Source organism: Lithobates pipiens, unplaced genomic scaffold, assembly GCF_037356315.1.
Source record: "Lithobates pipiens isolate NorthernLeopardFrog02 unplaced genomic scaffold, aLitPip1_a1.2 Scaffold_8, whole genome shotgun sequence".
NCBI lineage: Eukaryota > Metazoa > Chordata > Amphibia > Anura > Ranidae > Lithobates > Lithobates pipiens.
The window spans coordinates 261,102,449-261,123,940 of record NW_027507903.1 but is presented as its reverse complement, the minus strand read 5'-3'; the positions used below and the strand labels follow the sequence as shown (position 1 = coordinate 261,123,940).

The following is a 21,492-nucleotide window of genomic DNA, read 5'->3' as shown; positions in this document are numbered from 1 at the left end:
CGCTGCTCCGGCGCTGTGATTCGCCGGAGCAGCGATGACGTCACTCCCACGCATGCGCACGGGAGCCGACACTTGCGGCATATCGCCGCGATCTGCGGCTTGCCCAGTGCGCCTGCGTGCCGCTGTCTACGCCGCATGCGCCGTAGACAGCGGCGGCTGTCTTCAGGTAAATATCTCCTAAACCGTGTAGGTTTAGGAGATATTTCTTGGACCTACAGGTAAGCCTTAAATTAGTGGAATTTGCTGTATATGGTGTTTATTACTAGCAAAGCATACTAAAAATGTTGCACGCAACAAGTAACAGTGCTACTCAAATGCTTCAAATATTATTACATCTAACGATTCATCCATGCGAAAACAGATGCCTGTCATACCTTCAGGACCTCAGTGAAAAACAAAAAGGTCTTTTACATTAAATTTGTTTACTTTAAAGACTGACTGATAGAAACAGAAGAACATACCTGTAACAAGTGCAAAAGGTACTCATTCAGAGAGTTAATGAGGTTGGTGCTGGAAGGAGACATTCCTTCTGGAAGGTTTATAGCCCTGAACACTATGTTTGCTCCTTCGGATTGACGCAGAAGTAGAATTTCATTCTCCAGATGTAATATCTAGCAAATGACACAAAACACAAAGTAGATTTTTGTTATAAGAAACTGCTATTCATAAACTACTATAATGATTTTTAGCTCAGAATCATTGTATTGGATTTACATCATGGTCACTCTTTGGAGGAAACTGTTTTAATGTTTTGATCACTCAGCGTAATTATTTTTAAGCTTCTAAATTGGTTTATCTTTTTATTATAAAAAAAAAAAATGGAGAGTGGAAAGGGGGGAGGGGGTGTGTTACTGCCCTGACTCAGCCAGCTGTGTCTTTATTTTAACAGAAACTATTTAAAAATGTAAACAGGGTTTTTCATCAAAGCAGCTAAGATTAATCAGGTAAACATGTGAAGAGTAACCTAGAGTGCCTCCTGTTGTCTGGTAACATATGAAATATTTACAGGCAATAAAATTAACTAGAAATCCAACGTTTTGCAAACTCTCCTAAAAACCTTTCCTTCTGGCAGTGGCGTTTTGCCAGGAAAAAAACAAAAACAAAAAAACGCATGGCGCTTGGAAAAGGGTGTTAAATTATTTCATTGGCACATATAATAATTTGTTCTGGCCATTGCAATAAATTAACTTTCAATCGCTAACTGCGCCTACTACTAACACACCTATAAATGTCTTTTTTTGGCCAAAATACTGCTGCTCCTGAATGGACTGGCAGTGGGGTTTTTTCTTCTGCCTTTTATAAGCCCCTGCCACTAAAAGCTGCTAAAAGTTAATGTGTGCCATGGACACAAAAGCTAACATGCAAGGGGAGTTTAGAGGCAGGAAAAAAATGCCTGACACCCCTAGAAGCAGCTACAAAAACCTTTAGTGGGAATAAGGCTTTAGTCCTGATAATCGTAAATATTCACAAACACTATGCCTTCACACCTAGCCGCTCGGGTGCAGTTCATTACACTTTTTTTTTTTTTACATTTTTATGTGCACTCCACTAGGCAGCCCATTCAAAATGAGTTGACTCAACTAGTCCAGAAATTGGACCTGCACCTTTTTGACAGCACATTGCAACGCACTTTAGCGCTGTGCAGCACACCTCTGTCAGCAAGGTGCGTTGGGGTCCCATTCAGAATGATTGGCACTGCATCACACCATCAAAAGTATCACAACATGGTAATGTGAAAAGGGCCTTAAAAGTTAGTTGGTAAATGAAGATTAGTCAAATGACATCTAAAAAAGGTAAAACATCCGCATGAAATAAGCACTTACTTTAACTCCCTCAGAACACAGCATACCTTGTCATTAGCTTTTGCCAGCAGGTTTGATGCATTTGCAGCCTCCTTCCGGGATCCTTTGAGTTCCTGTCTTAACTCCTCATTCCTTCCAGTGAGTTGATCCACCTGGGCTTTCAGATGGACACTGGCATCAAATATGCCACTGGTATTCTTTATCTCAAAAGCCTGAAAGGAAAATCCACTGCCAACTTAATAAAAAGCGTGTGTCCAGATGTCAACATCCCATAAAACAACAATACTAGGACTTAGGTTATACACATTTATCTATGGGTAATGGTAACCTATAATATAATACTAACCTGTGCACTTCAGATCACTGGTTATATGCAGCATACAGCTCCGTAACGCAGCCTATACAAGTAATTTTTTTTTTTTTCATTCAACCTGTGGGTTGCACAAAAAAACAAAAACCTGGCTCAATTTTCCATCCACACACTCAATGTTGATGGAGGAATCCTTCCACTGAGCTATGGTATTCTGAGGTAAGACTTCCCTGCTGTCAGAATACAAGGATCAGTGCTGCCGGCTATAGCCTGCGGTGCTGACTGAGCATAAAAAAAAAAAACACAACAGGGTGGATGTACAGAACTCAATCAGTAGATATACTTCTGTAGAACCACAGTGCCCACACATGGATCAAAATTCATCCAGTCACTGCTGAACTGGACAAATTTGAATCTATGCATAGCCAGGTTAACATACCATTCTGCATATAGTCTACATTTTGCACATCTGCAGTACTGTCATGAATAGAACATAGTTTAATATTTGGCTATGTTGACTGGATTATTACAGACGTATATAAAATCATAAAGACATAAAATAAAAATGAAACTACCGTGATCTGGCCGGCCCAAGACATTATATGCAGCCTGGGGCCAAGAATAAAATGTGCCCCCCCACATAAAAAATAAATAAAAATCATGCCCACCAAAAGGCCCCCACATCCATTATTTTACATCATGATAATTAAAACTATGACACACAAAACTGCTGGAAGAAAAAATCTTGGTCGTCAATTTGCTTGGTAAATAGAAGAGAAGGAAAGGCAGCCACGGTTCAATATGCTACTCCTCCCAAAGTGCTGCCTGGGTCCAGTGGCTATCTCAAGGCTATCCGAGACCTCCTATCACCCGACGGGGTTATCAGATCATTCCCCCCTGGAGATACTTCTCGTGTGGGCGAGAGGAGTGACTGGCTCCGCGGTGGATCCATAATGAAAGTTGCAGATATTGTCACTCCACTATTAGACTCTTACTGGCCTGCCAATGAGGATGTGGCTTCTGTAGAAACGGTATGGGAAGCTTTCAAAGCGACCACGAGGGGTTACTACGTTTCGGCCATTAAAGCGGCAAGGGCTGACTATAAATTGTTGACTTCACAACTTGAAGACTGTGATTCTGAAGCGGCTGACTGCTTTGCATGTAGCCCCTTGCCGGAAGCCTATCGGGTATTGGCACAGGCGAGAAGAGAGGTAAACCTCCACTATACCACCTTAACAAACAATGACGTTAATTTATTAGCTGATAGAATATTTGAGTCGGGTGACAAGAATGGCATACTGTTAGCTAATCTTGTTGCTGATACACACTACCAGACGGTAGTATCTGAACTACATGCACCCAACGGAGAGACGATTGTGGACATGAAAGTCATACTTCAGGAATTTGGGAACTACTTCAGGAAGCTTTATAGCCAGTCTCTGCCTGTCTCTACTGAGCTCATGACAGAGGAAATCCGGAATCTCTCCCTTCCCTCTCTGGAGCGGGAAGATGTGGAGGCTCTGGACACCCAGATCTTCACTCTGGAGATTGAGACGGCAATCTCATCCCTTCCCCCTGCTAAGGCGCCAGGCCCAGAAGGTCTACCGGGAGACTGGTATAGGATGTACGCAAAGAGGTTGGCCCCCAGACTACAAGCCCTCTACACTCAATGTCTATAAAATGGGTCTCTACCACCTACCTTATAACAGGCCCACATAGTTCTCATTCCCAAACCTGGGAAGGATCCGAGCCTTTGTGCCTCATATAGGCCTATCTCACTTCTAAATTATGACTTAAAAATCCTGGCCAAGATTCTCGCCTCTAGATTGGGTTTATGAATGTAAAATCCACAGACATAAATTTGAGACGAGTGCTGACACATATGTAACTTCCCCCGACCTCCTCCCAGACTAGGGTCTTCGTGACCTTAGATGTGGAGAAGGCTTTCGACACTGTAATTTGGGAACATGTTTATAGTTCTAAAAGCCTTCAGATTCGGCCCCACCCTTTGTAAATGGATCACCGTTCTGTACAAATCCCCAACAGCACAAATTAAATTAGGGGGCATGCTCTCAGAACAGTTGCAGATACAACTGGGAACTAGCAGGGATGTCCACTTCCCCCTTTTTTATTCGACCTGGTGAAGGAACACCTAGCCACTGCCATCTGTCACTCTAATGCTGTGGTAGGCATACGAGTGGGCTCCATCATTAAAAAATTAGCTTTATACACTGATGACTTTGTGCTTTTCCTCAACGACCCTGGGCTCCCCCTCCGAGAGGCAATTTTTTCCCCATTTTACAGTTTTATCTGGACTGAAAGTCAACTGGGAAAAATTCCAACTCCTACCTATCGACTCTGCAGCTGAGCAGGCCGCAGACTCCTCATTACCCCTGTCCTGGGCCTCAAAAATCAGTTACCTGGGGATCAACATCACCCCCAAAAATGTGACGGACTTTATTGACTTGAACCTCGCTCCCCTATTATCAACCCTTAAATCCAAACTAAGAGCTTGGGACAATCTTCCCCCGATCTCTTATAGGCAGAATAAACCTATTCAAAATTAAGTGCCTCCCTATTTTTCTATATGTCATCAGACACACTCCAGTATGGATACCCAAAAAATTATTTGCACAATTAGATTATGCCATTCTCTCTTCATTCCTATGGAAGTCAAAATCCCCCAGTTTTAGCAAGTCTATCCTCCGTAGACCCTGAACGGAGGGGGGGTCTGGCCTGTCCAGGCCTCCAAAAAGGTTTCTTTGCAGCCCTACTTGTCCATGCACATAATTGGGTGATCTCGGGTGACACAAATGCCTCGGTGGTGCTGGAGGCTGCACCGCTGGGGTCCTTTGAAGCACTGAGAACTGCACTATACAGAGGCCCCCCGAGCACCTGGGACTCTCATACACTCTATGACATCAGTGATAAAAGGTATGGCAACCGCCATTTTGTAAACATAAAACAGAACCAAACAGATGGTCCCCTGATACCCCCCTATGGCTCAACCCACTCCTCACGGAGTTACACACTATGCCTGACCCGAGCTTATGAGCAACAAGAGGCATTAAGGTACTTGACCATATATGTGATGATGGGGCTATCCTGCCCTTTAACACTCTCAAACAGAACCATGACTTACCCAACTGTTACTTTAGATATCTACAGCTTAAACACGCCTTCTCTTCCCAATTTAAATCTCAACCACTCTTACTCCTTCACTCCACTCTAGAATCCCTCCTCCGGAATGAGGAGCTGATAAAACCCCTATCCACCATATATAGGGCATTATTACCATCAATGCATTTTGGGCTTGAAACTCTCCAAGCCAAATGGAGGGTGGACTTTCCCGAACTAGACACAGTATTGGGAGGAAACGTGGTAGTACCATTTTCTCCATTTTCTCTATTAGTGGCAGTTAAGGATCACTTAATTCAATTCAGGATTCTACACCGGGTGTATTTAATGCCACAACGGCTGAACAAAATTTATCCTGGGGCATATCCTAGCTGTTGAAAATGTGGTAATCTAGAGGCCGGTTTCTGTCATATGTTGTGGTCCTGTCCCAAAGTACACTCTTTCTGGGTAGAGATGACGTAATTTATAGCCTCGCTGTTAGCAATCCCAATCCCGCTGCTGTACCAGTCTGCTTGCTGGGCCTGGTGGGCTCTTTAGCGCACTGCACAGCAACTAAGACCCTCATAGGACTTCTGCTTTTTTAACGCCCGTAAAGCAATATTACTAAAATGGAAACAATGAGAGGCGCCCTTCCTGAACTCTTGGAAAGCCTGGGTCAATTTTACAATAGCATTATATAAAGCCACATATCACTCCCATGGGTGTACTGCTAAATTTGATAAAGTGTGGAAACTATGGCTTGACTTTGCCTCCACTAATGCCGCTCAAGAGTAGACTGTTTATCTGACACCCATTAACTACTCCTTCCGTGTTAAACACCTGCTAAGACCCTCACGACAACCCTATAGTTAAACCGTTAGTATCCTAGGCCTAGTACCCGAGTTCGCTCTAGGGAAACCTCACCTCTATTGAAGACGAGTTGCACATTCTCCTTTCATAATTTCTCTGAATGGAGTGGCTGAGCAGTGAAGTTCTATTGTTTGTATCGTGTTTTTTTTTTTTTTTCTGTTTTTCTGTTTTTCTGCCGCTAACAGCACTGTTTTTTTAGGCTGATAACCTGTTAAGTACCGATTTACATGGTACTTTTTGAGCTGGGGAATGATCCAAGGCTCTGTTTTTGTAAATTCACATAAATCAATAAAGAGAATAAAAAATAAAAAAAAGAAGAAGAGGTGTGGCAGAGACGACATAGATTTCATAGATGCGGGAGAGCAGCCGCTGGATTGTGATCGGGCTTAAGTATTAGGGGGGCAGCAGGGGGAGCTGCATACTGAAGGTTAGTTACCTTCATGCATAGAATGCATGAAGGTAAAAATTCTTCAGCTTTTAGAACCACTTTAATCTGGGGTGCATAAAAAAAATTACAAAATACATTTACTGGTTGTGTTACTTATGTTGTCTAATGTATTCATAATATTCCAAAAAAAAATTATGCATCTATAGCCAAAATTATTTTAGTTTGGATAGAATAGAATATAGTTATAGCGTTGTCAGTTTATCGTTTGCTTTTTGCGTACAATTTGAGAAAATCCCTTCACTTCCTGTCCTAGAGACTGTGGATAATATAATATTAATGTTTTAATATAATAATATTAATATTTAATATTAATGTTTTAATGGAATATAAAATACATACACACATATACAGTACTGACATATTGACCAGGCCAGAATTTGTCCAAGCCTACTCTATTTTAAATAACACAAGGAGCTGATGGCTCTTTGCTATGTTAATCAGAAACCCCCTTTGTCAGACTAGTATTTCAGGGGAAGTTTTAGCTCTTAGATTCCTTCTTTTCTTACATTCTTTCTCCATCAAGGTGAGATCACAGGTCTAGATTATAATACACATTATTGCATGCCTGGAAGTTATATAGGTGCATATTACGGATTGGACATATGCTGGATTGTAGTATCTCTATGCTTGCTAGGACAACTGGGACTCCTAAGGCTATTGTTCATTGTAATATTTATTCTGTTGGATTTTGTCATCTGTTGCAAGTATCTTGTGAACTTTGTTCAGTGCTGGGATTCAATAAATGCAATAAACCTCATCCCACTACTATATCACTACAGAGACTCACAGGAAGTTAAATAAAATGTCCTTAAAGTGGAACTTCAGTCATTTTTTTTTTCATCTTCCCATCTAATAAATCCTCTGCCCTTGTTGTTTTAACTTTGCATAGTAAAACATTTTTTTTTCTGCCGGTACCTTATACAGCCCACTTCCTCTTTCTTGTCTGGTAAAAAGTCTAGGCTTATGGCATCATGCACAGCTCTCTCTCTTTCACTCTTGTGAGAGTTTGCCAGGAGGGGGGGGGGGTAAGTCATAAGAGGGCCAATGAGAGCCGCGGGGCTGGAGGTGTAGTGAAGTGAACAGGCAGTAGCTTCAGCTGCCCACAGTTAAAATGGTTGCATCCAGACCCAGTGGAGGGAGACTTCTGCAGCATATTTGGCAAGTACAGAATCACAGCATATAAAAAATAATATGCAAAGTGGTTGGAGGGAAGCTTTAGAATGGCAAAGATGTTTTTATTACAACTTATGTGAGCAGACTGCAGCTTCTCTTTAGGTGTGGGTAATTCTTTAGACAGTTGCCTTTGGGACAGGTGTCCTCAATGGAAGATTTACCATCACCTGTCATTCTAGGGACATCTCCAAAATGTTAAAATTCCCATTGCTTTCTGTTTCAGCAACAGTGGTCGTCAGTACAAATAGGGGGATGAATCTGCCCTATGGGACAGCAATAACACTGGACAGAGGATCTAACGCTTCCCCACTTCATCCAAACCGTTTTGCCTTTATATACACTTTAACATTAAAAAACTGCATGCCGTTTAATTATAGAAATTGGTATTATTTGAAACAGATAATAGGAATCACTCGTTTTTATATCCCAGGCCATCCTTTACGGCTAGGTTTACATTACACCGGGTCGGGAACACATCCAAAATCGTGCACATTCCTAGGCACATGCGCTGCTCTTTAGCGGACATGTGGGGGTGCCATTCATTTTTAATGGCACCCTAAGCATCGACAAACATTGTACGTTAGTCCAGGGATAGTCAGGGATTTTATTCCCTCCGTTTAGGTGGGTAGGGCAGTCCATTGAAATGAATGGGGTGCCTACATGCAGAACACGCAAGTCGCAATAATGTGAATCCAGCCTAAATGTATAAACTGTATGTATAAACTTTTATAAATATTTATAAGCCTAAATCTAAAAGCCTAAATCTAAAACACACCAACTTGGAAAAGGTCTATACATGTGCACCATGGATCCTAAAACTGCAAAATAGATACTTCGGTAAGAAAAAGGTGCATATCAGATGGACTTTATCTCTTGCCATATTTTGTGCAAAGCTACACTATATACCATATGCAATAGCAATTGTATAGCTCTTACTGGTTGTACTCACATGAACAAGTCGTTCTAGACTGGGAATAATTAGAGTTGCTTCACCTCCTTTTATGTTGGGATCTTTCTGAGAGTCTTTAATGGCTTGTAGGATTTCTCCCATTGCTTTTTGGAGTTGCTTGTTTTCTTCAGATTGCTCTTTGACTGAACAGTAAACAACATAAAGGACTTGTAATTCAATACGTTTGTCATTTCACATACAGTAGCAAAGAAGAAATGTCAAAGAAAATGTAGATTTAAAAATAATTGGCCCTTTAATCTGCATCTTGCATTGAAGTGTCCATGCGTCCTACATACCATGAAGAACATTAATTTCTAATCTGCCAAATCCTGCTCTGTGTGTGTGCTGAATTGGATAAAGAAGCCCCTGAATTTTCAAACAGAATTCTTAATTCAAGTAAATTTGAACCTAACCATTAAAGTTTATTATGTTTTAACACATTACTGTAATTTCAAAAGTAATTTTTAATCCTTTTAAAGCTGCAGTTTTAACAAAAATAAAACCCAAGGTCATTGTTCAGGCACTGCCTGTTATGGGGTGACAGCAGTGTAGTGCGGGAGGGGGGGGGGGGGGACAGCAACCTCTAGATCATGATCTACCAGTAGATTGCGGCCAGGTGACTGACAGAGCACGGTCAGAGCTTGCTGACTGGCCAACCCAGAGCAAACCCTGCAAGGTTTCACCCCCTTCATGACCAGGCCAATTTTTGCGATATGACACTGTCGCTTTAACTGACAATTGCGCTGTACCCAAATCAAATTGATGTCCTTTTCTACCCACAAATAGAGCTTCCTTTTGGTGGTAATTGATCCCCTCTGCGGTTTTTATCTTCTGCGCTTTAAACAAGGAAAGACCGACAATTTTGAAAAAAAAAATATAACTCTGCTAAAAAAAAAAAATTATAAGCATATGTTGATTGTAGATGCTATAACTTTTGCGCAAACCAATCTATGGCATGTTTTTATTTTTACTAGTAATGGTGGTGATCAGAAATTTTTAGTGGGACTGAGACATTGCGGCAGACAAATCAGACACTAAGTGACCCTTTTTGTGGACCAGTGACACAAATACAGTTATCAGTGCTAAAAAAAATGCACTCGCTCTGTGCTAATGACACTGCAGGGAAGGTGTTAACATCAAGGGCGATCAAAGAGTTAAGTTTGCTCCTAGAGAGTGCTTTCCAACTGTGTGGGGGATGGCTTAACTGGAGGAAGAGAGAGATCTTTGTTCCTGCTTAGCAGGAACACACAATCTCCATTGTTCTCTCTGACAGAAAGGCGTACATAGTGTCCGCTGAAACTGCTGATTGGCTCCCACTGTATCCAATCACAGCGGGAGCGGGGCGCTGGCAGCTCGGGCGCTCCCTATACCCGGAAGAGACCACAATGTACAGGTTTGTTATTTTGCGCAGCTGGGCCGCCCTGCCGCAGGAAATGTGCATTGGGCGGTTTGGAACTGGTTAAACAGAGTGCAATGCAGAGGGACTACTTGAAAAGTTGGAGCTGTTTTAGGAAGCAAGAGCCTCATAAGCCAATGCCTCCTATGCAGTGCTGGCTCCTGTCCCATGCGGACAGGATATGCCCAGTTATGGTTGATACTACACCTGCAGGATACAATAATAGTCTGGCAATAGTATGGCAAAGCGCAGCTAACCCAGGAAAGTTGTAGATGCACTGCGCTACACTCGAGGTGCAGGTAAACCACAGCACATCAGTGTGAAAGCAGTCTTATAAGGGACTCGGAACAATTAGGGTTCATTTACATTTTCAGGGGGTGGTAAAACCCCATAGTTAAGACGTGTTTTTATCACCCCCCCCCCCAACTGCACCCCATTTAGCTGCAGCAGCTAGGGATGTACATGTCACAGCCACAACAGGAGTTATATGCCCTGTTATGGTTGGTGGGTGTAGCACCTGCCAAGCATGATCCATTTAAGTGAATGAGACCACTCTGCAAGTGCCTTGCAACCTTGTGTTGCTTTCTCACAACTTGCTTTAACCCCTTGGACCCCACAGAAGCACACAGTTGCAGGGTTCTTGCAGAGTGGCCCCATTTACTTGAATGGGTCACCTTTTGCAGCAACAGGGGGCTTAATTCCTGCACCACCTGATTTAAACCCATGACTGATGCAATGAATATAATTGCAACATAGTAGTATGGCAACTACAGTTTTAAATCAGGTGTGAGGAGGCAACACTGTGCCCGGTGATCTTTGACTTCTCTCATGTTGCTCAGGTAGATCTCCACTTTTTTAACAGATTCCCGACCGGCCTGCATACATTTACTGTGGCACAATGGCACCGCTGTGTGAAACCCCCGTATATATACACAAGGTTTCCTTTCAGAGGGTGCACGCTCGCCACCAGAGGGGCACGCTGCATGGCTGGAGACCCAATGCGCGTGGCCGGCAATCGCATGCACAAGCTCCAGCACGGGGATTTTGTGTGTGTAAACTGTGCTGTCAGAGGAGAGGAGACATGTCCTAGTAAGTAGGAGCAGCGAAATGTCTCCTTTCCTACTCAGTTCTATCCCTATACAGTTCGAACACAGTGAGGGAACACACATTTAACCCCGTAATCACCCTGTAGTGTTAACCCCTTCCCTACCAATGTCATTTACACAGTAATCAGTGCATTTGTGTGGTATTGATCACGGTATAATTGTCAATGGTCCCAAAAATGTGTCAAAAGTGTCCGATCTGTCTGCCACAATATCGCAGAGCCGCTAAAAATCACAGCTCATCGTCTTTACTAGTAAAAAAATAAAATAAAAATGGCAAAAATGTTTCCCATAGTTTGTAGGCACAATAACTTTTGCGCAAACCAATCAATATAAGCTTATTGCGATTTTTTTTTATACCAGAAATATGCAAAAGAAAAATATATAAGAAGAATACATATTGACCTAAACGGATGAAGAAATTTGATTTTTAAAAACATTTTTGGGGATATTTATTACAGCAAAAAAAAATGTAAAATGTTTTTTTTTCAAACTTTACATATATCAATATTTCACTTACTGTACTGTATATGACATTGCTTATCTCAAGCACACTGCAGCCCTTGTAATATACAACAATAATGATCCTGTATAGTTGAAATAACATATCTAAATAAAACTGTCAGATGTAAATAATAGAGATAAGCCCAGGAGACATATTGAAGTTCCCTAGACTTAACTCATAGTGTGCCTTCACTCTTAACAAAGGAGCTGGATTCTTGGAATTCGGCTTTAACAGACTGTTTCCATATATTAAGAGTGTGAGAAGAAAATATCCATTTTGGGGCTATATGTTTTTGTGCAATACATAACAATTCAGTAATGTTAGTATGTGTTTTTGCAGTATCGTTTCCTTCATTAACTTGGGTCGAATTTTGAAAATCTCCTCTAAGAATTTTTGTTCGAATTTTGCACCATTAGTGGGCTGCAACAACAGCCGATTTTGGAAATTTTTTCAAAAACGAGCAATTGTCTAATCAATGATGGGAGAATCGTGCACGAAAAAAAGAAAGAAATGTGCATGTCCAAAAAAAAGAAAATTCCCGGAAAGAAATGAAGATTCCCAGCCACGAAAATTATTTTTTGTAGAAATATGAGGTGAAATTGAAGGCTTGGTTGGTGGAATTTCTAAATCAATGGTGGCACCATCGAATCACAAAACGCACAAAATTTCAGATTTTCAAAAGAAAATTCTTTCAAAATTCGACCATGCAGTTTCGAAATGCAGTTTTGGGATCATTGCACAAGTTTGTTTGAAACAAGTTGTTAATAGTATCAATAATATCTCTCCACTATATTAACAGTTTAAGGCACTTTCAGAGCATGTCACTGGCGTAGTGTCAGGGGTTGCAACTGCGACCCGTCTCCATGCTCCGGGGGGCCCATGCAATCTCCCTGTTTTACACCTGGACTGGAGGGGCAGCCTATACATAAACGAATCACCTCCATTTTCTTCCTGCAGCCTTTGACAGACTGCTTAATCCTTTCCCTCCTGCAAACATTCAGCGTCTGCAGGAGAAAAATGGAAGAGATTGGTTCCTGTATATGCTGCCCTCGTTCGGGTTACTCATCTCTGCTGACGGGCCCCCCTGTGTGCTCCCCTGGTCTCTCCAGCAGCCCTGCTGGCTTCCTCTCTCTCTTATAGGTTTGCTGCTGCTGAGGATGGAGAGCCGGGAAGTATGTCTTTTACTGCCCCCCTCCTTTTATGAAATAACACAGTGACAGATTGGTACCAATCACTCACTGTATCCATTTAAAACTGAATCGTAGTAAACTGTTTACTAGGATTTGGTTTGTGAATGAACGAAAAGTTCTAAACAGAGCTATTCCTGTTCACTCAGTCTGTGCTTCTCAGGGTACAGAGATGGAGATTGAGAGCTGTGTCCTCAACCCCTTTTCTCTGTCTCAAAAGTGAGACATCAGGGCTCACAAAAAAATAAAAAAATAAAAATAAAGGCTGCAAAAAAAATAAAACTAAAAAACAATAAAAAAAATTTAAAAAAAAGAAGGTAATAAATCATTAAAAATAAAATACATAAAAAATAAAACTACTGCCATGTCCACTGCCCTACTGACACCATCCACTACTCTACTGACACCATCCACTACTTTATTGACCTCGTCTTCTGCCCTACCGACACTGTCCACACACCATCCTATGCCCTACTGACACTGTGCACTTTTAAGATAGTCTAAGTTTACATTTTTTACAGTGATATTTGTCTAGGTTTTCCTTACTATTTAGTTAGGCCGTGTTAGTTAAAAAAAAAAGGGGGGGATTGATCTCTTTGATGTTGTTCAGGTAGATCTCTACCTCAAAAGGTTACTTATTCCTGCTCCAGGATATTCAAAAGAATTAGAGAGGTATGTCAAAAGTTTCTCCCAAATCTTTTGACTTACCTTCTCCGTATGTAAGGATCTGAAATAAATCTTTAGCCACTTGGAGTTTTGTTGCGCATGGTGGGAGTGTCTTGGTGGGCGGTGTAAGTGGTGGGTGGTAGTGGTGGGGAGCCCGGGTCAACTCTTGCAAGCTTCAAGCTACACCTCTGGGGCATGTGAAACAGTGTGGCCAGTTCTAAATCACCTTTGACCCATATTGGGGTGCCTCTGCATCCCCAATGTGTCATTTTTGTGGAGATCGATAGGTCATGTGCAGTATGAAAAGCTGAGTAGGATTTTAAGTGGGAAATAGACAACAGACAAAATATCAGACCATTCTTCATCCAACATTGAGTCCATGTCAGTTTCTAAGCCCTTCTTGCAAGATGAAAGACTATTTTTTTTGCCTTTACAGTAGCTATGTGTCTAAATAGGAGGGTGTCAATATAGGTCTATATACATAGTTGGACTGTGCCAACAAAGCATGATGCACTTGTAAATACTGGAAAAACCTTTGCTTTATTATCTCATATTCATTGTGTATTCCTATTGCAGAATTCTAATGCAGAATTCCAGATCTTGATAAATTTGGTGTACATATATCACCCTGTGATCATAGTAAGGTTATGGCTCAAATCCTTGTAGTTTCTGTAATTCTGAATAACTGTGGCTGTTCCACAATGTTGAGTATTAGGCAAAACATTCCTAGTGCATGATCAGTTTCACCAGGGTCCATATTTTATTCTGTATGTGCGGGGTGGGTGTATATGTAGGAAACAAAAAAGTCTGGTGCGGAGAAGCAACACAGCGTAGCCCCGTGGAAGAATTTACATCTACTAATGGAATTTGCCATTTGTTCTATTGACACTGGTTTACATGAAAAGTGCCTATAATGAGCTAGTAGCCAGAGGAGCTTAGTGCAAAATGTGAATTGCACTTAGCGGCAGTAACAAAAATATAAATGCATATGTTTTTCACTCCACACCTACAGTTAAAACACAATTATATGACAGATTGGCTGGTTAACTTGTAGAAGTGTGTGTATATGTATCCCAACACACAGTACATATAGATGAGATGAAATGAAAAAAAATAATAAATAAAAAAAAGCATACTTACATTTGGATTTTAATTCAACAACAACAGTTTTGCTTCTTTCAAGTTCTCTTTCTTTGTTATTTAATTCTTTTGACAAAAGGTCATTCTGAAAAGAAAAATACATAATGAAAAAAAACCCCCAAAAAAACAACTTGCATGAGCACTGTGCTCCTCCAGTAAGGTGCAGTAACTGAAAGGTCTTAAACCCACTATACACATTACAATGCGACTATAAAATCTTTGTACAATTTATTTTAGACTTTGAAAATGATGTAATATGTATATTATATGTAATTTAATAATATGTATATTGTAATAATAATTCATTTTTATTTCCATTAAACAACTAAGACATGCTGTATAAGCATATAAAAAAAGAGAGAGAGAGGAACAAAAAGGGACAAAGGAAGTAGCACAAGCTACCTTCTGAACATCAGACACAAAAAGTCACAATGTGTATTAATCCATAAAGTTCATAAGTGAAAATAAATAAATTCAAAACAAAAATGGGAAGTATTCCTATTGGGAATTTTTGACCCTATAACTATTGTATATAAAATTGCATAATCCTTCATATATATTACTTTCAAATCATAACATTACGTAGCTGTTTTTGTTGGATACGGATCCAGACTGATCCATGCAAGTGTCTCAGAGTGCTTTTAAGCAGATGCTATGTATGTAAATTAGGAGAAACTACAAAAAAAAAAATATATAAAAACGTGTCTGAGAAGCCGTGGAGAGAGGCTGTTAGCTCCCATACTAGTTTCAGAACGACTTCGCTCACAGCAAAATTAAACAGATTCAATGTCACTGCCCCAGGGGTAGTATCTAGCCAGTAATGGAGTAGCTGCCTCCATTAGGAGGACCTTCCCTAAGATATTTGTGTATCTACAAAAACATGTTGATTAAAGGCAAACTTTGAAATTCCCACAGAAATAACCTATACATAGTTTTATTTTTATAACCCAACTTTGAGGTATGCAGTCTTTATTTGAATACTGCAAATGAACATAATTTGCACTGCATTTTACTCAGAACCATCCCTTTGTCTTTTCTTAGAGGCCACCAAGTGAAGCAATGTACTGTATGTACAAAAAAGAAAGAAAAAAATATAGGGGGGTGAGAAAGAGGGGGGGGGGGATGCATGTTGGTGTCATTTCCCGCTTTCTTTCATAATCTGTAGTAAAGATGTTCAACAACATAGCCTTAGGATTAGCCATCTGCATGGAGTGAATCAATTGATAATACCACAGCAGGTATAATGGCCATCCAGTCACTATAAGTCTCTGAGGTTTTATAAGTTATCCAGCTCTCCCAAATGGAGTAAAATTGTTTGACAATTTAAAATTTGCTAATGACCAAAAAAATAATAATAAATGACTTATGATCAAACTACTCCACATTAATTACTGTAAATAGAATTTTAAAGTAACATGTTCCCAGAAGAATAACTAATGCCTGAAAGATATCTTCAAAATAATCTTTATTATTACTCCTCTAAAAGAAGTTTGCATCATTTATCTATTTAGAATTTGAAAATTTGATACACAACTATAATATTTGGGGACATGATGGGTGAAGGTTTTAACAAGTTGTCACTCCTTGTTTGTTATTAGTCTTTTTTTTCTTTTAGAGAAGTAATATTAAAGAATATTGTAAAGAAATCAGTCCTTTAGAATTATATTTACATTTACAAAAAATTATTTTGGAGTAGGTTGAGCCCAAGTCCAATTTTTATTGCTATTTTGGTTCTTAGGTTTGTGTGGATGGCTCCCACTCCATGATAACTCACAGTTACCCCTTTAGGAATATTAAAGTGAAAGTAAACTCCCCTATTGTTTTCAGCCAAGGAAGCTGCCATCTTTGCCTCTGTTTAATCTTCAACTGCTATGGTGCTGCACATGTGATTCGTTATGACACCAGCCATTGGATGGTTTGATAGTTTGACTGAGAGCACAGCCAATGTGCAGTTAGCATTCCCGGCATGCCTTTTTTTTTTAACTGTTTAAATCCATGGGTTTACTTCCACTTTAAGACCTGGTAGGATACTTTTATAGTATTTTTGATTAGTTAATTTTTTTCATTCTAATTTCCTCCATCGGGCAGAGATTTTGGATATGTTCAGCAACCATTCACTCACTGTAGGTGGATTTGTTGATTTCCAGCACTTTAAGATTAGTCTTTTAGCCACATTCAACAAATGAGGTAGAATTTTTTTTTTTGTTTTTATTTGAGACTGAAATTTTGGTTTTATGAAACACATGGATCATATGGGAGGGAAATAGATGTGATCTTTTCCACCAGTTAAAGAATTTTCCTCCAATATGGAAAAATCAGAGGACAATACTACAATATAAGGGACAGTGTTCCCTCTTCTTTTTTACATCCACAACATAAGGCAGAAGCCTGCTGGTCCTCATTTATTTACATGCCCTGGGATATAGTGCTAAATGGTCAACAATGTATAATTACTCTCTACGTAGAATTTATAGAAGATTAATTAGTTACAATACTTTTTTATTTCATCTGGGGACAAACGTTGTTCTAGTTCTCCCTCCCAGTTGACTATGTATTTTAAAGGGACCATACGGTCAAAAGTAAGTAGGAGTTTATACAGAGTTGAGATGCTGTGGGTAGGACCAGTGGCATGGACACATAACTTTTCAATTAGATATAAGTCTTCCACAGAATGGAGTGGTTTTGGGAGACAACTATAGAATAGAATAGAAGCAAAATGCTCCATTAAAAAAACGTTAATATGTTTTTTGATGTGTTGCAGGTAATGGGTAAAATCTTAATCACCCTTCCAGGAGTGTGATTGAGATCATATGCAGTAGAAAATGAAAAAGAATCCAGACAGCTGCACTCAAAAAAAGCTCATTCATCTTTACTAAACATGTAAAAGCACCATGATACAGCAGAAAAACACTGTGGGGACATCACATTTCACGCTATATTAACGCTTACTTATTGGCTGCAGTCACTGACTGAGTGCAGATTTTCCAGCAGAACCGTTCGACAGAAGCCTGTCATTAGACTGGTTTCTGTTGAACAGACAGAGGTACACATGTACTAAAAGGAGGCTAGTTCCTGCGGAACCGATCGACTTTTGATATAGGTGTACAGATCTTTAGTATTCTCCAGTAGATTATTTTGTGCTCACAGTTAAATGCTCCTACTTGTATGAGAAATCATATGACCCTTTAAACAGGGGTCTCAAATTGGTGGTCCAGCTTTTGTGAAACTACAAGTCCCATCATGCCTCTGCCTGTGGGATTCATGCTTGTAAATTTTAGCCTTGCAATGCCTCATGGGACTTGTAGTTTCGCAACAGCTGGAGGGACTCAGTTTGAGACCCCTGTAACGAGACCAAACAGCAGAAGTAGAGGAATGCAAGTGCAAGTACAATTTTCAGAGCTTACCTTGCAATCCTCCTTGCAATCCTCCTTACGTATTCTGCGTAAACTGTCAAATATGCATTATAACCACAAATCTAATTTTGTGACAGAAGTACTAAAATGATATAATATTTAGCAGACATTAAAAAGGAACTGCACTCTGGGTGCTGGAAGAGGGCAAAGGACTAGTCACCAGTATAACCTCTGCTCTGCCTGAAAAGGTTTTTTTTTGCCCATTGACTGGCTTACCATGCATTTTTCCGCATTGTTTCTAAGCGCGGAGGCAATCATCTTGGTAAAGGCAGGACTTTGCTTCCTCGCAGAGCCTCCAAGCAGGGCAGCGAGTAGCACAGTATTGACTTCACCAGATCTCACTCCAAATTTACTATCAGAGGCAGCTTTGTCTTACATCTCACACTGCAGATATATGGCTATGAGGCTTTATGCACAGTCTCTAGGCACACGCTTGGAAGTGCACTGCTATTTTCTTTATTTTAGGAGGACTTCCAGACTAGGTAAAATTTTAAAGAGTAATGGGCAAAGTGCAGTACTTATGGTTTACAGCACTTAGCTCATCATTGCTATTTTATATGGAATAGTAAGTGTCTGTTTATTAAAGTTCAGCATCTACTGTATTTGTAGCTGCTGACTTTAAAGTCTTTCATAAACCAATCAAAGTTCCTCCTTTGATATTTGATTGATAAAGAACCATTGATAAAGAACAGCAACTTTAGAGGTTAAAGTAGAATTCCAGCTTAAACCTAACTAGCCTTAAAATGTCCCATCCCCCCCCCTTCTTAACACCTATGCTGACTAGCCTGTGTGACAGTCTCGTCACGTGATCTTCTGTGTCAGCCAGCAGCAGCTACAGGAGAGAGGAGAGAGCACTCAACAACAGCTTTGAATGTCTGGAGTGGTGACGTCACCCATAAGTCCCCATGTCCCAGCTGTTTTCAATGCACCCTTCTCTCCCCTGCAGCCTGCGCTAACTGACACAGTGGAGAAGGATCACATGACCAGACTGGAGTAGGCTATAAAAAAGGTTGGTATATGCATCTTTTTTACACAGCTTAGTAAGCATAGGTGTTAGGAAGGGGTGGGATCATTTTTAAGACTAGTTAGGGTCAGGTTGGATCTCTACTTTAAAGTAAAATCAGCTCTATCACATGTATATCTAAAGGTAATAGTTCCCTCTAGAAGCAGTACAATTCTGTTCTGTATAGTTACAAGTGAAGGCTAAACGCCAGGCAAAAAGCTAAACACACAAATGAAATACATATACATTGGAGCCATTTTACCTGCCAATTTATGCCCATCCAATTCTGTGATTTACATCTTGGACAGCTCAGACACACAACACAGCCCTGTCTGTCAGGCAGTGTTAACTTTGGCATCAAATTTTGATTTAGTTTTAGTCATAACCTTTTGACTAAAATGCCATTTTATTTTTAGTCCCATTTTAGCCATCTGCAATTGTTTTTGTCGACTAAAATCTGCAGTACATTTAAGTTGACTAAAATCGAATGGGTTTAGTTAAGTTGTAATGCATTATTTAAGCATTTTTCTAGAAATGCTAAACTCATTATATACGCCTGGAATAAAAAAATTGAATATGTGATTTTTTATTGTATTAATGTGTGAACAAACTCACAGATACAGATTTAGTGACTCAGGATGGTCTGAGGAGGCCTGTAATGCACACAGTGCTCTGGCCATGGTCTGAGGAGTCTTGTAATGCACACAGTGCTCTGGACGGTGGTCTGAGGAGGCCTGTAATGCTGCACAGTGGTCTGGACAGTGGCCTGAGGAGGCCTGTAAAGCTGCACAGTGCTCTGGATGGTGGTCTGAAGGGAAGCCTGTAATGATGCACAGTGCTCTGGATAGTGGTCTGAGGAGGCCTGGAATGCTGCACAGTGCTCTGGATGGTGGTCTGAGGGGAAGCCTGTAATGCTGCACAGTGGTCTGGACAGTGGCCTGAGGAGGCCTGTAAAGCTGCACAGTGCTCTGGATGGTGGTTTGAGGGGAAGTCTGTAATGCTGCACAGTGCTCTGGATGGTGGTCTGAAGGGAAGCCTGTAATGATGCACAGTGCTCTGGACAGTGGTCTGAGGAGGCCTGGAATGCTGCACAGTGCTCTGGATGGTGGTCTGAGGGGAAGCCTGTAATGATGCACAGTACTCTGGACGGTGGTCTGAGGAGGCATGTAATGGACAGTGGTCTAAGAGGCCCAAAATGCTTCATAGTGCTCTGGATCCTGGTGGTTAGAGGAGGCCTGTAATGCACACAGTGCTCTGGACAGTGGTCTGAGGGGAGGTCTGTAAAGTACACGCAGTGCTCTGGGTGGTCTGAGGAGGCCTGTAATGCTGGGTGCACAGTGCTAAGCATGCTATGATTGCTACTCGCTACTTTACGTGCTGGGAGCAGAAGCACTCACGGGCTCTACAAGCAGAGCTCCAAGAAAATTGGAAAGTTCACCTGCGTAAACGTCCCTCCCTCACATTTTAATTTTGTTCTCATTGTTGACAAAAATTGAATACATTTTAGTCATAGTTTTCATCAATTGACGAAAACGCGGGATACTTTTCGTTTTTCGTTGCTGTAAATATGTTGCTGACGAAAATGTTTTTGTTGATGAATAGAACATTGCTGGCAGGGATGGTCTGATTGTTCTCTGCTTCAGTTAAAATTACAATTACAGGTTTTATCCCTCCCCCAATCTACAACTGGACAGGCAAACAGTACACTGATAAGTCACTCTTTCTGCTCTCTCCTCCAATCAGTATGCTACTTATTAGCACTTGAAAACTGCAGCTCAGCTAACTGTTTTCTTGTACTGCTTTTCCTTTTTAGAGTCAGCTTTGCTGTAGAGGATTTCAAGAAGCTGATATCAGGTCAAATTCAGGTACTAACCCTTGCTTGGAAAAATCGCGCTACCACCTATATTAAAAATTGCAAAAATTGTGCACACATAAAAAACTGCTGCAGCTCTACTATATACCAAAAATTATATATAAATACTCGAAAAAATGTCCCGAAGGAAAAACCGCGCTGTCCTAAATATAAACCTAGGTTATGTGTTTCCCCTGCAGGGGAATTTAAACAACTCCAAACATATTATGTGGGAATGTCATAAATATATTATTGCCACAACCCTAAAAAATAAAAAGGTGTAGTTAAATGTGATGTGAAACTTAATATATGTCCCCAACAGAATACTATCATCTATACTTTCAGTTCAAAAAATGCAAGACAATAACAATGACATATCTATATGCACAATGCACACACAATGCATATAAAAATACAGCACCCTCTGCACCTCTATCTCAACAGGTGCAAAGAAATGACACATTCATATATATCATATCAAAACGTGAAATGGCGTGCAGGGGAAGAAAGAAAAATTCAATAATAAAGTGTCCAAATTATTGTTGAGAACAAAGTCCA

General features: G+C 40.5%; 1 protein-coding gene across 1 annotated transcript in view; it reads right to left on the bottom strand.

Annotated features, from left to right (window-relative positions):
- The window catches only part of CEP290 (centrosomal protein 290), a 338,046-nt gene that overhangs the window by 223,502 nt on the left and 93,052 nt on the right, over positions 1 to 21,492 (bottom strand). The window contains exons 18-21 of the mRNA XM_077471382.1: positions 14,667 to 14,751; positions 8,670 to 8,812; positions 1,850 to 2,014; positions 462 to 611 (exon numbers count right to left, since the gene is read on the bottom strand). Coding sequence (XP_077327508.1) covers positions 462 to 611; positions 1,850 to 2,014; positions 8,670 to 8,812; positions 14,667 to 14,751 — 543 coding nt within the window. The remainder of the gene's footprint in view (positions 1 to 461; positions 612 to 1,849; positions 2,015 to 8,669; positions 8,813 to 14,666; positions 14,752 to 21,492) is intronic.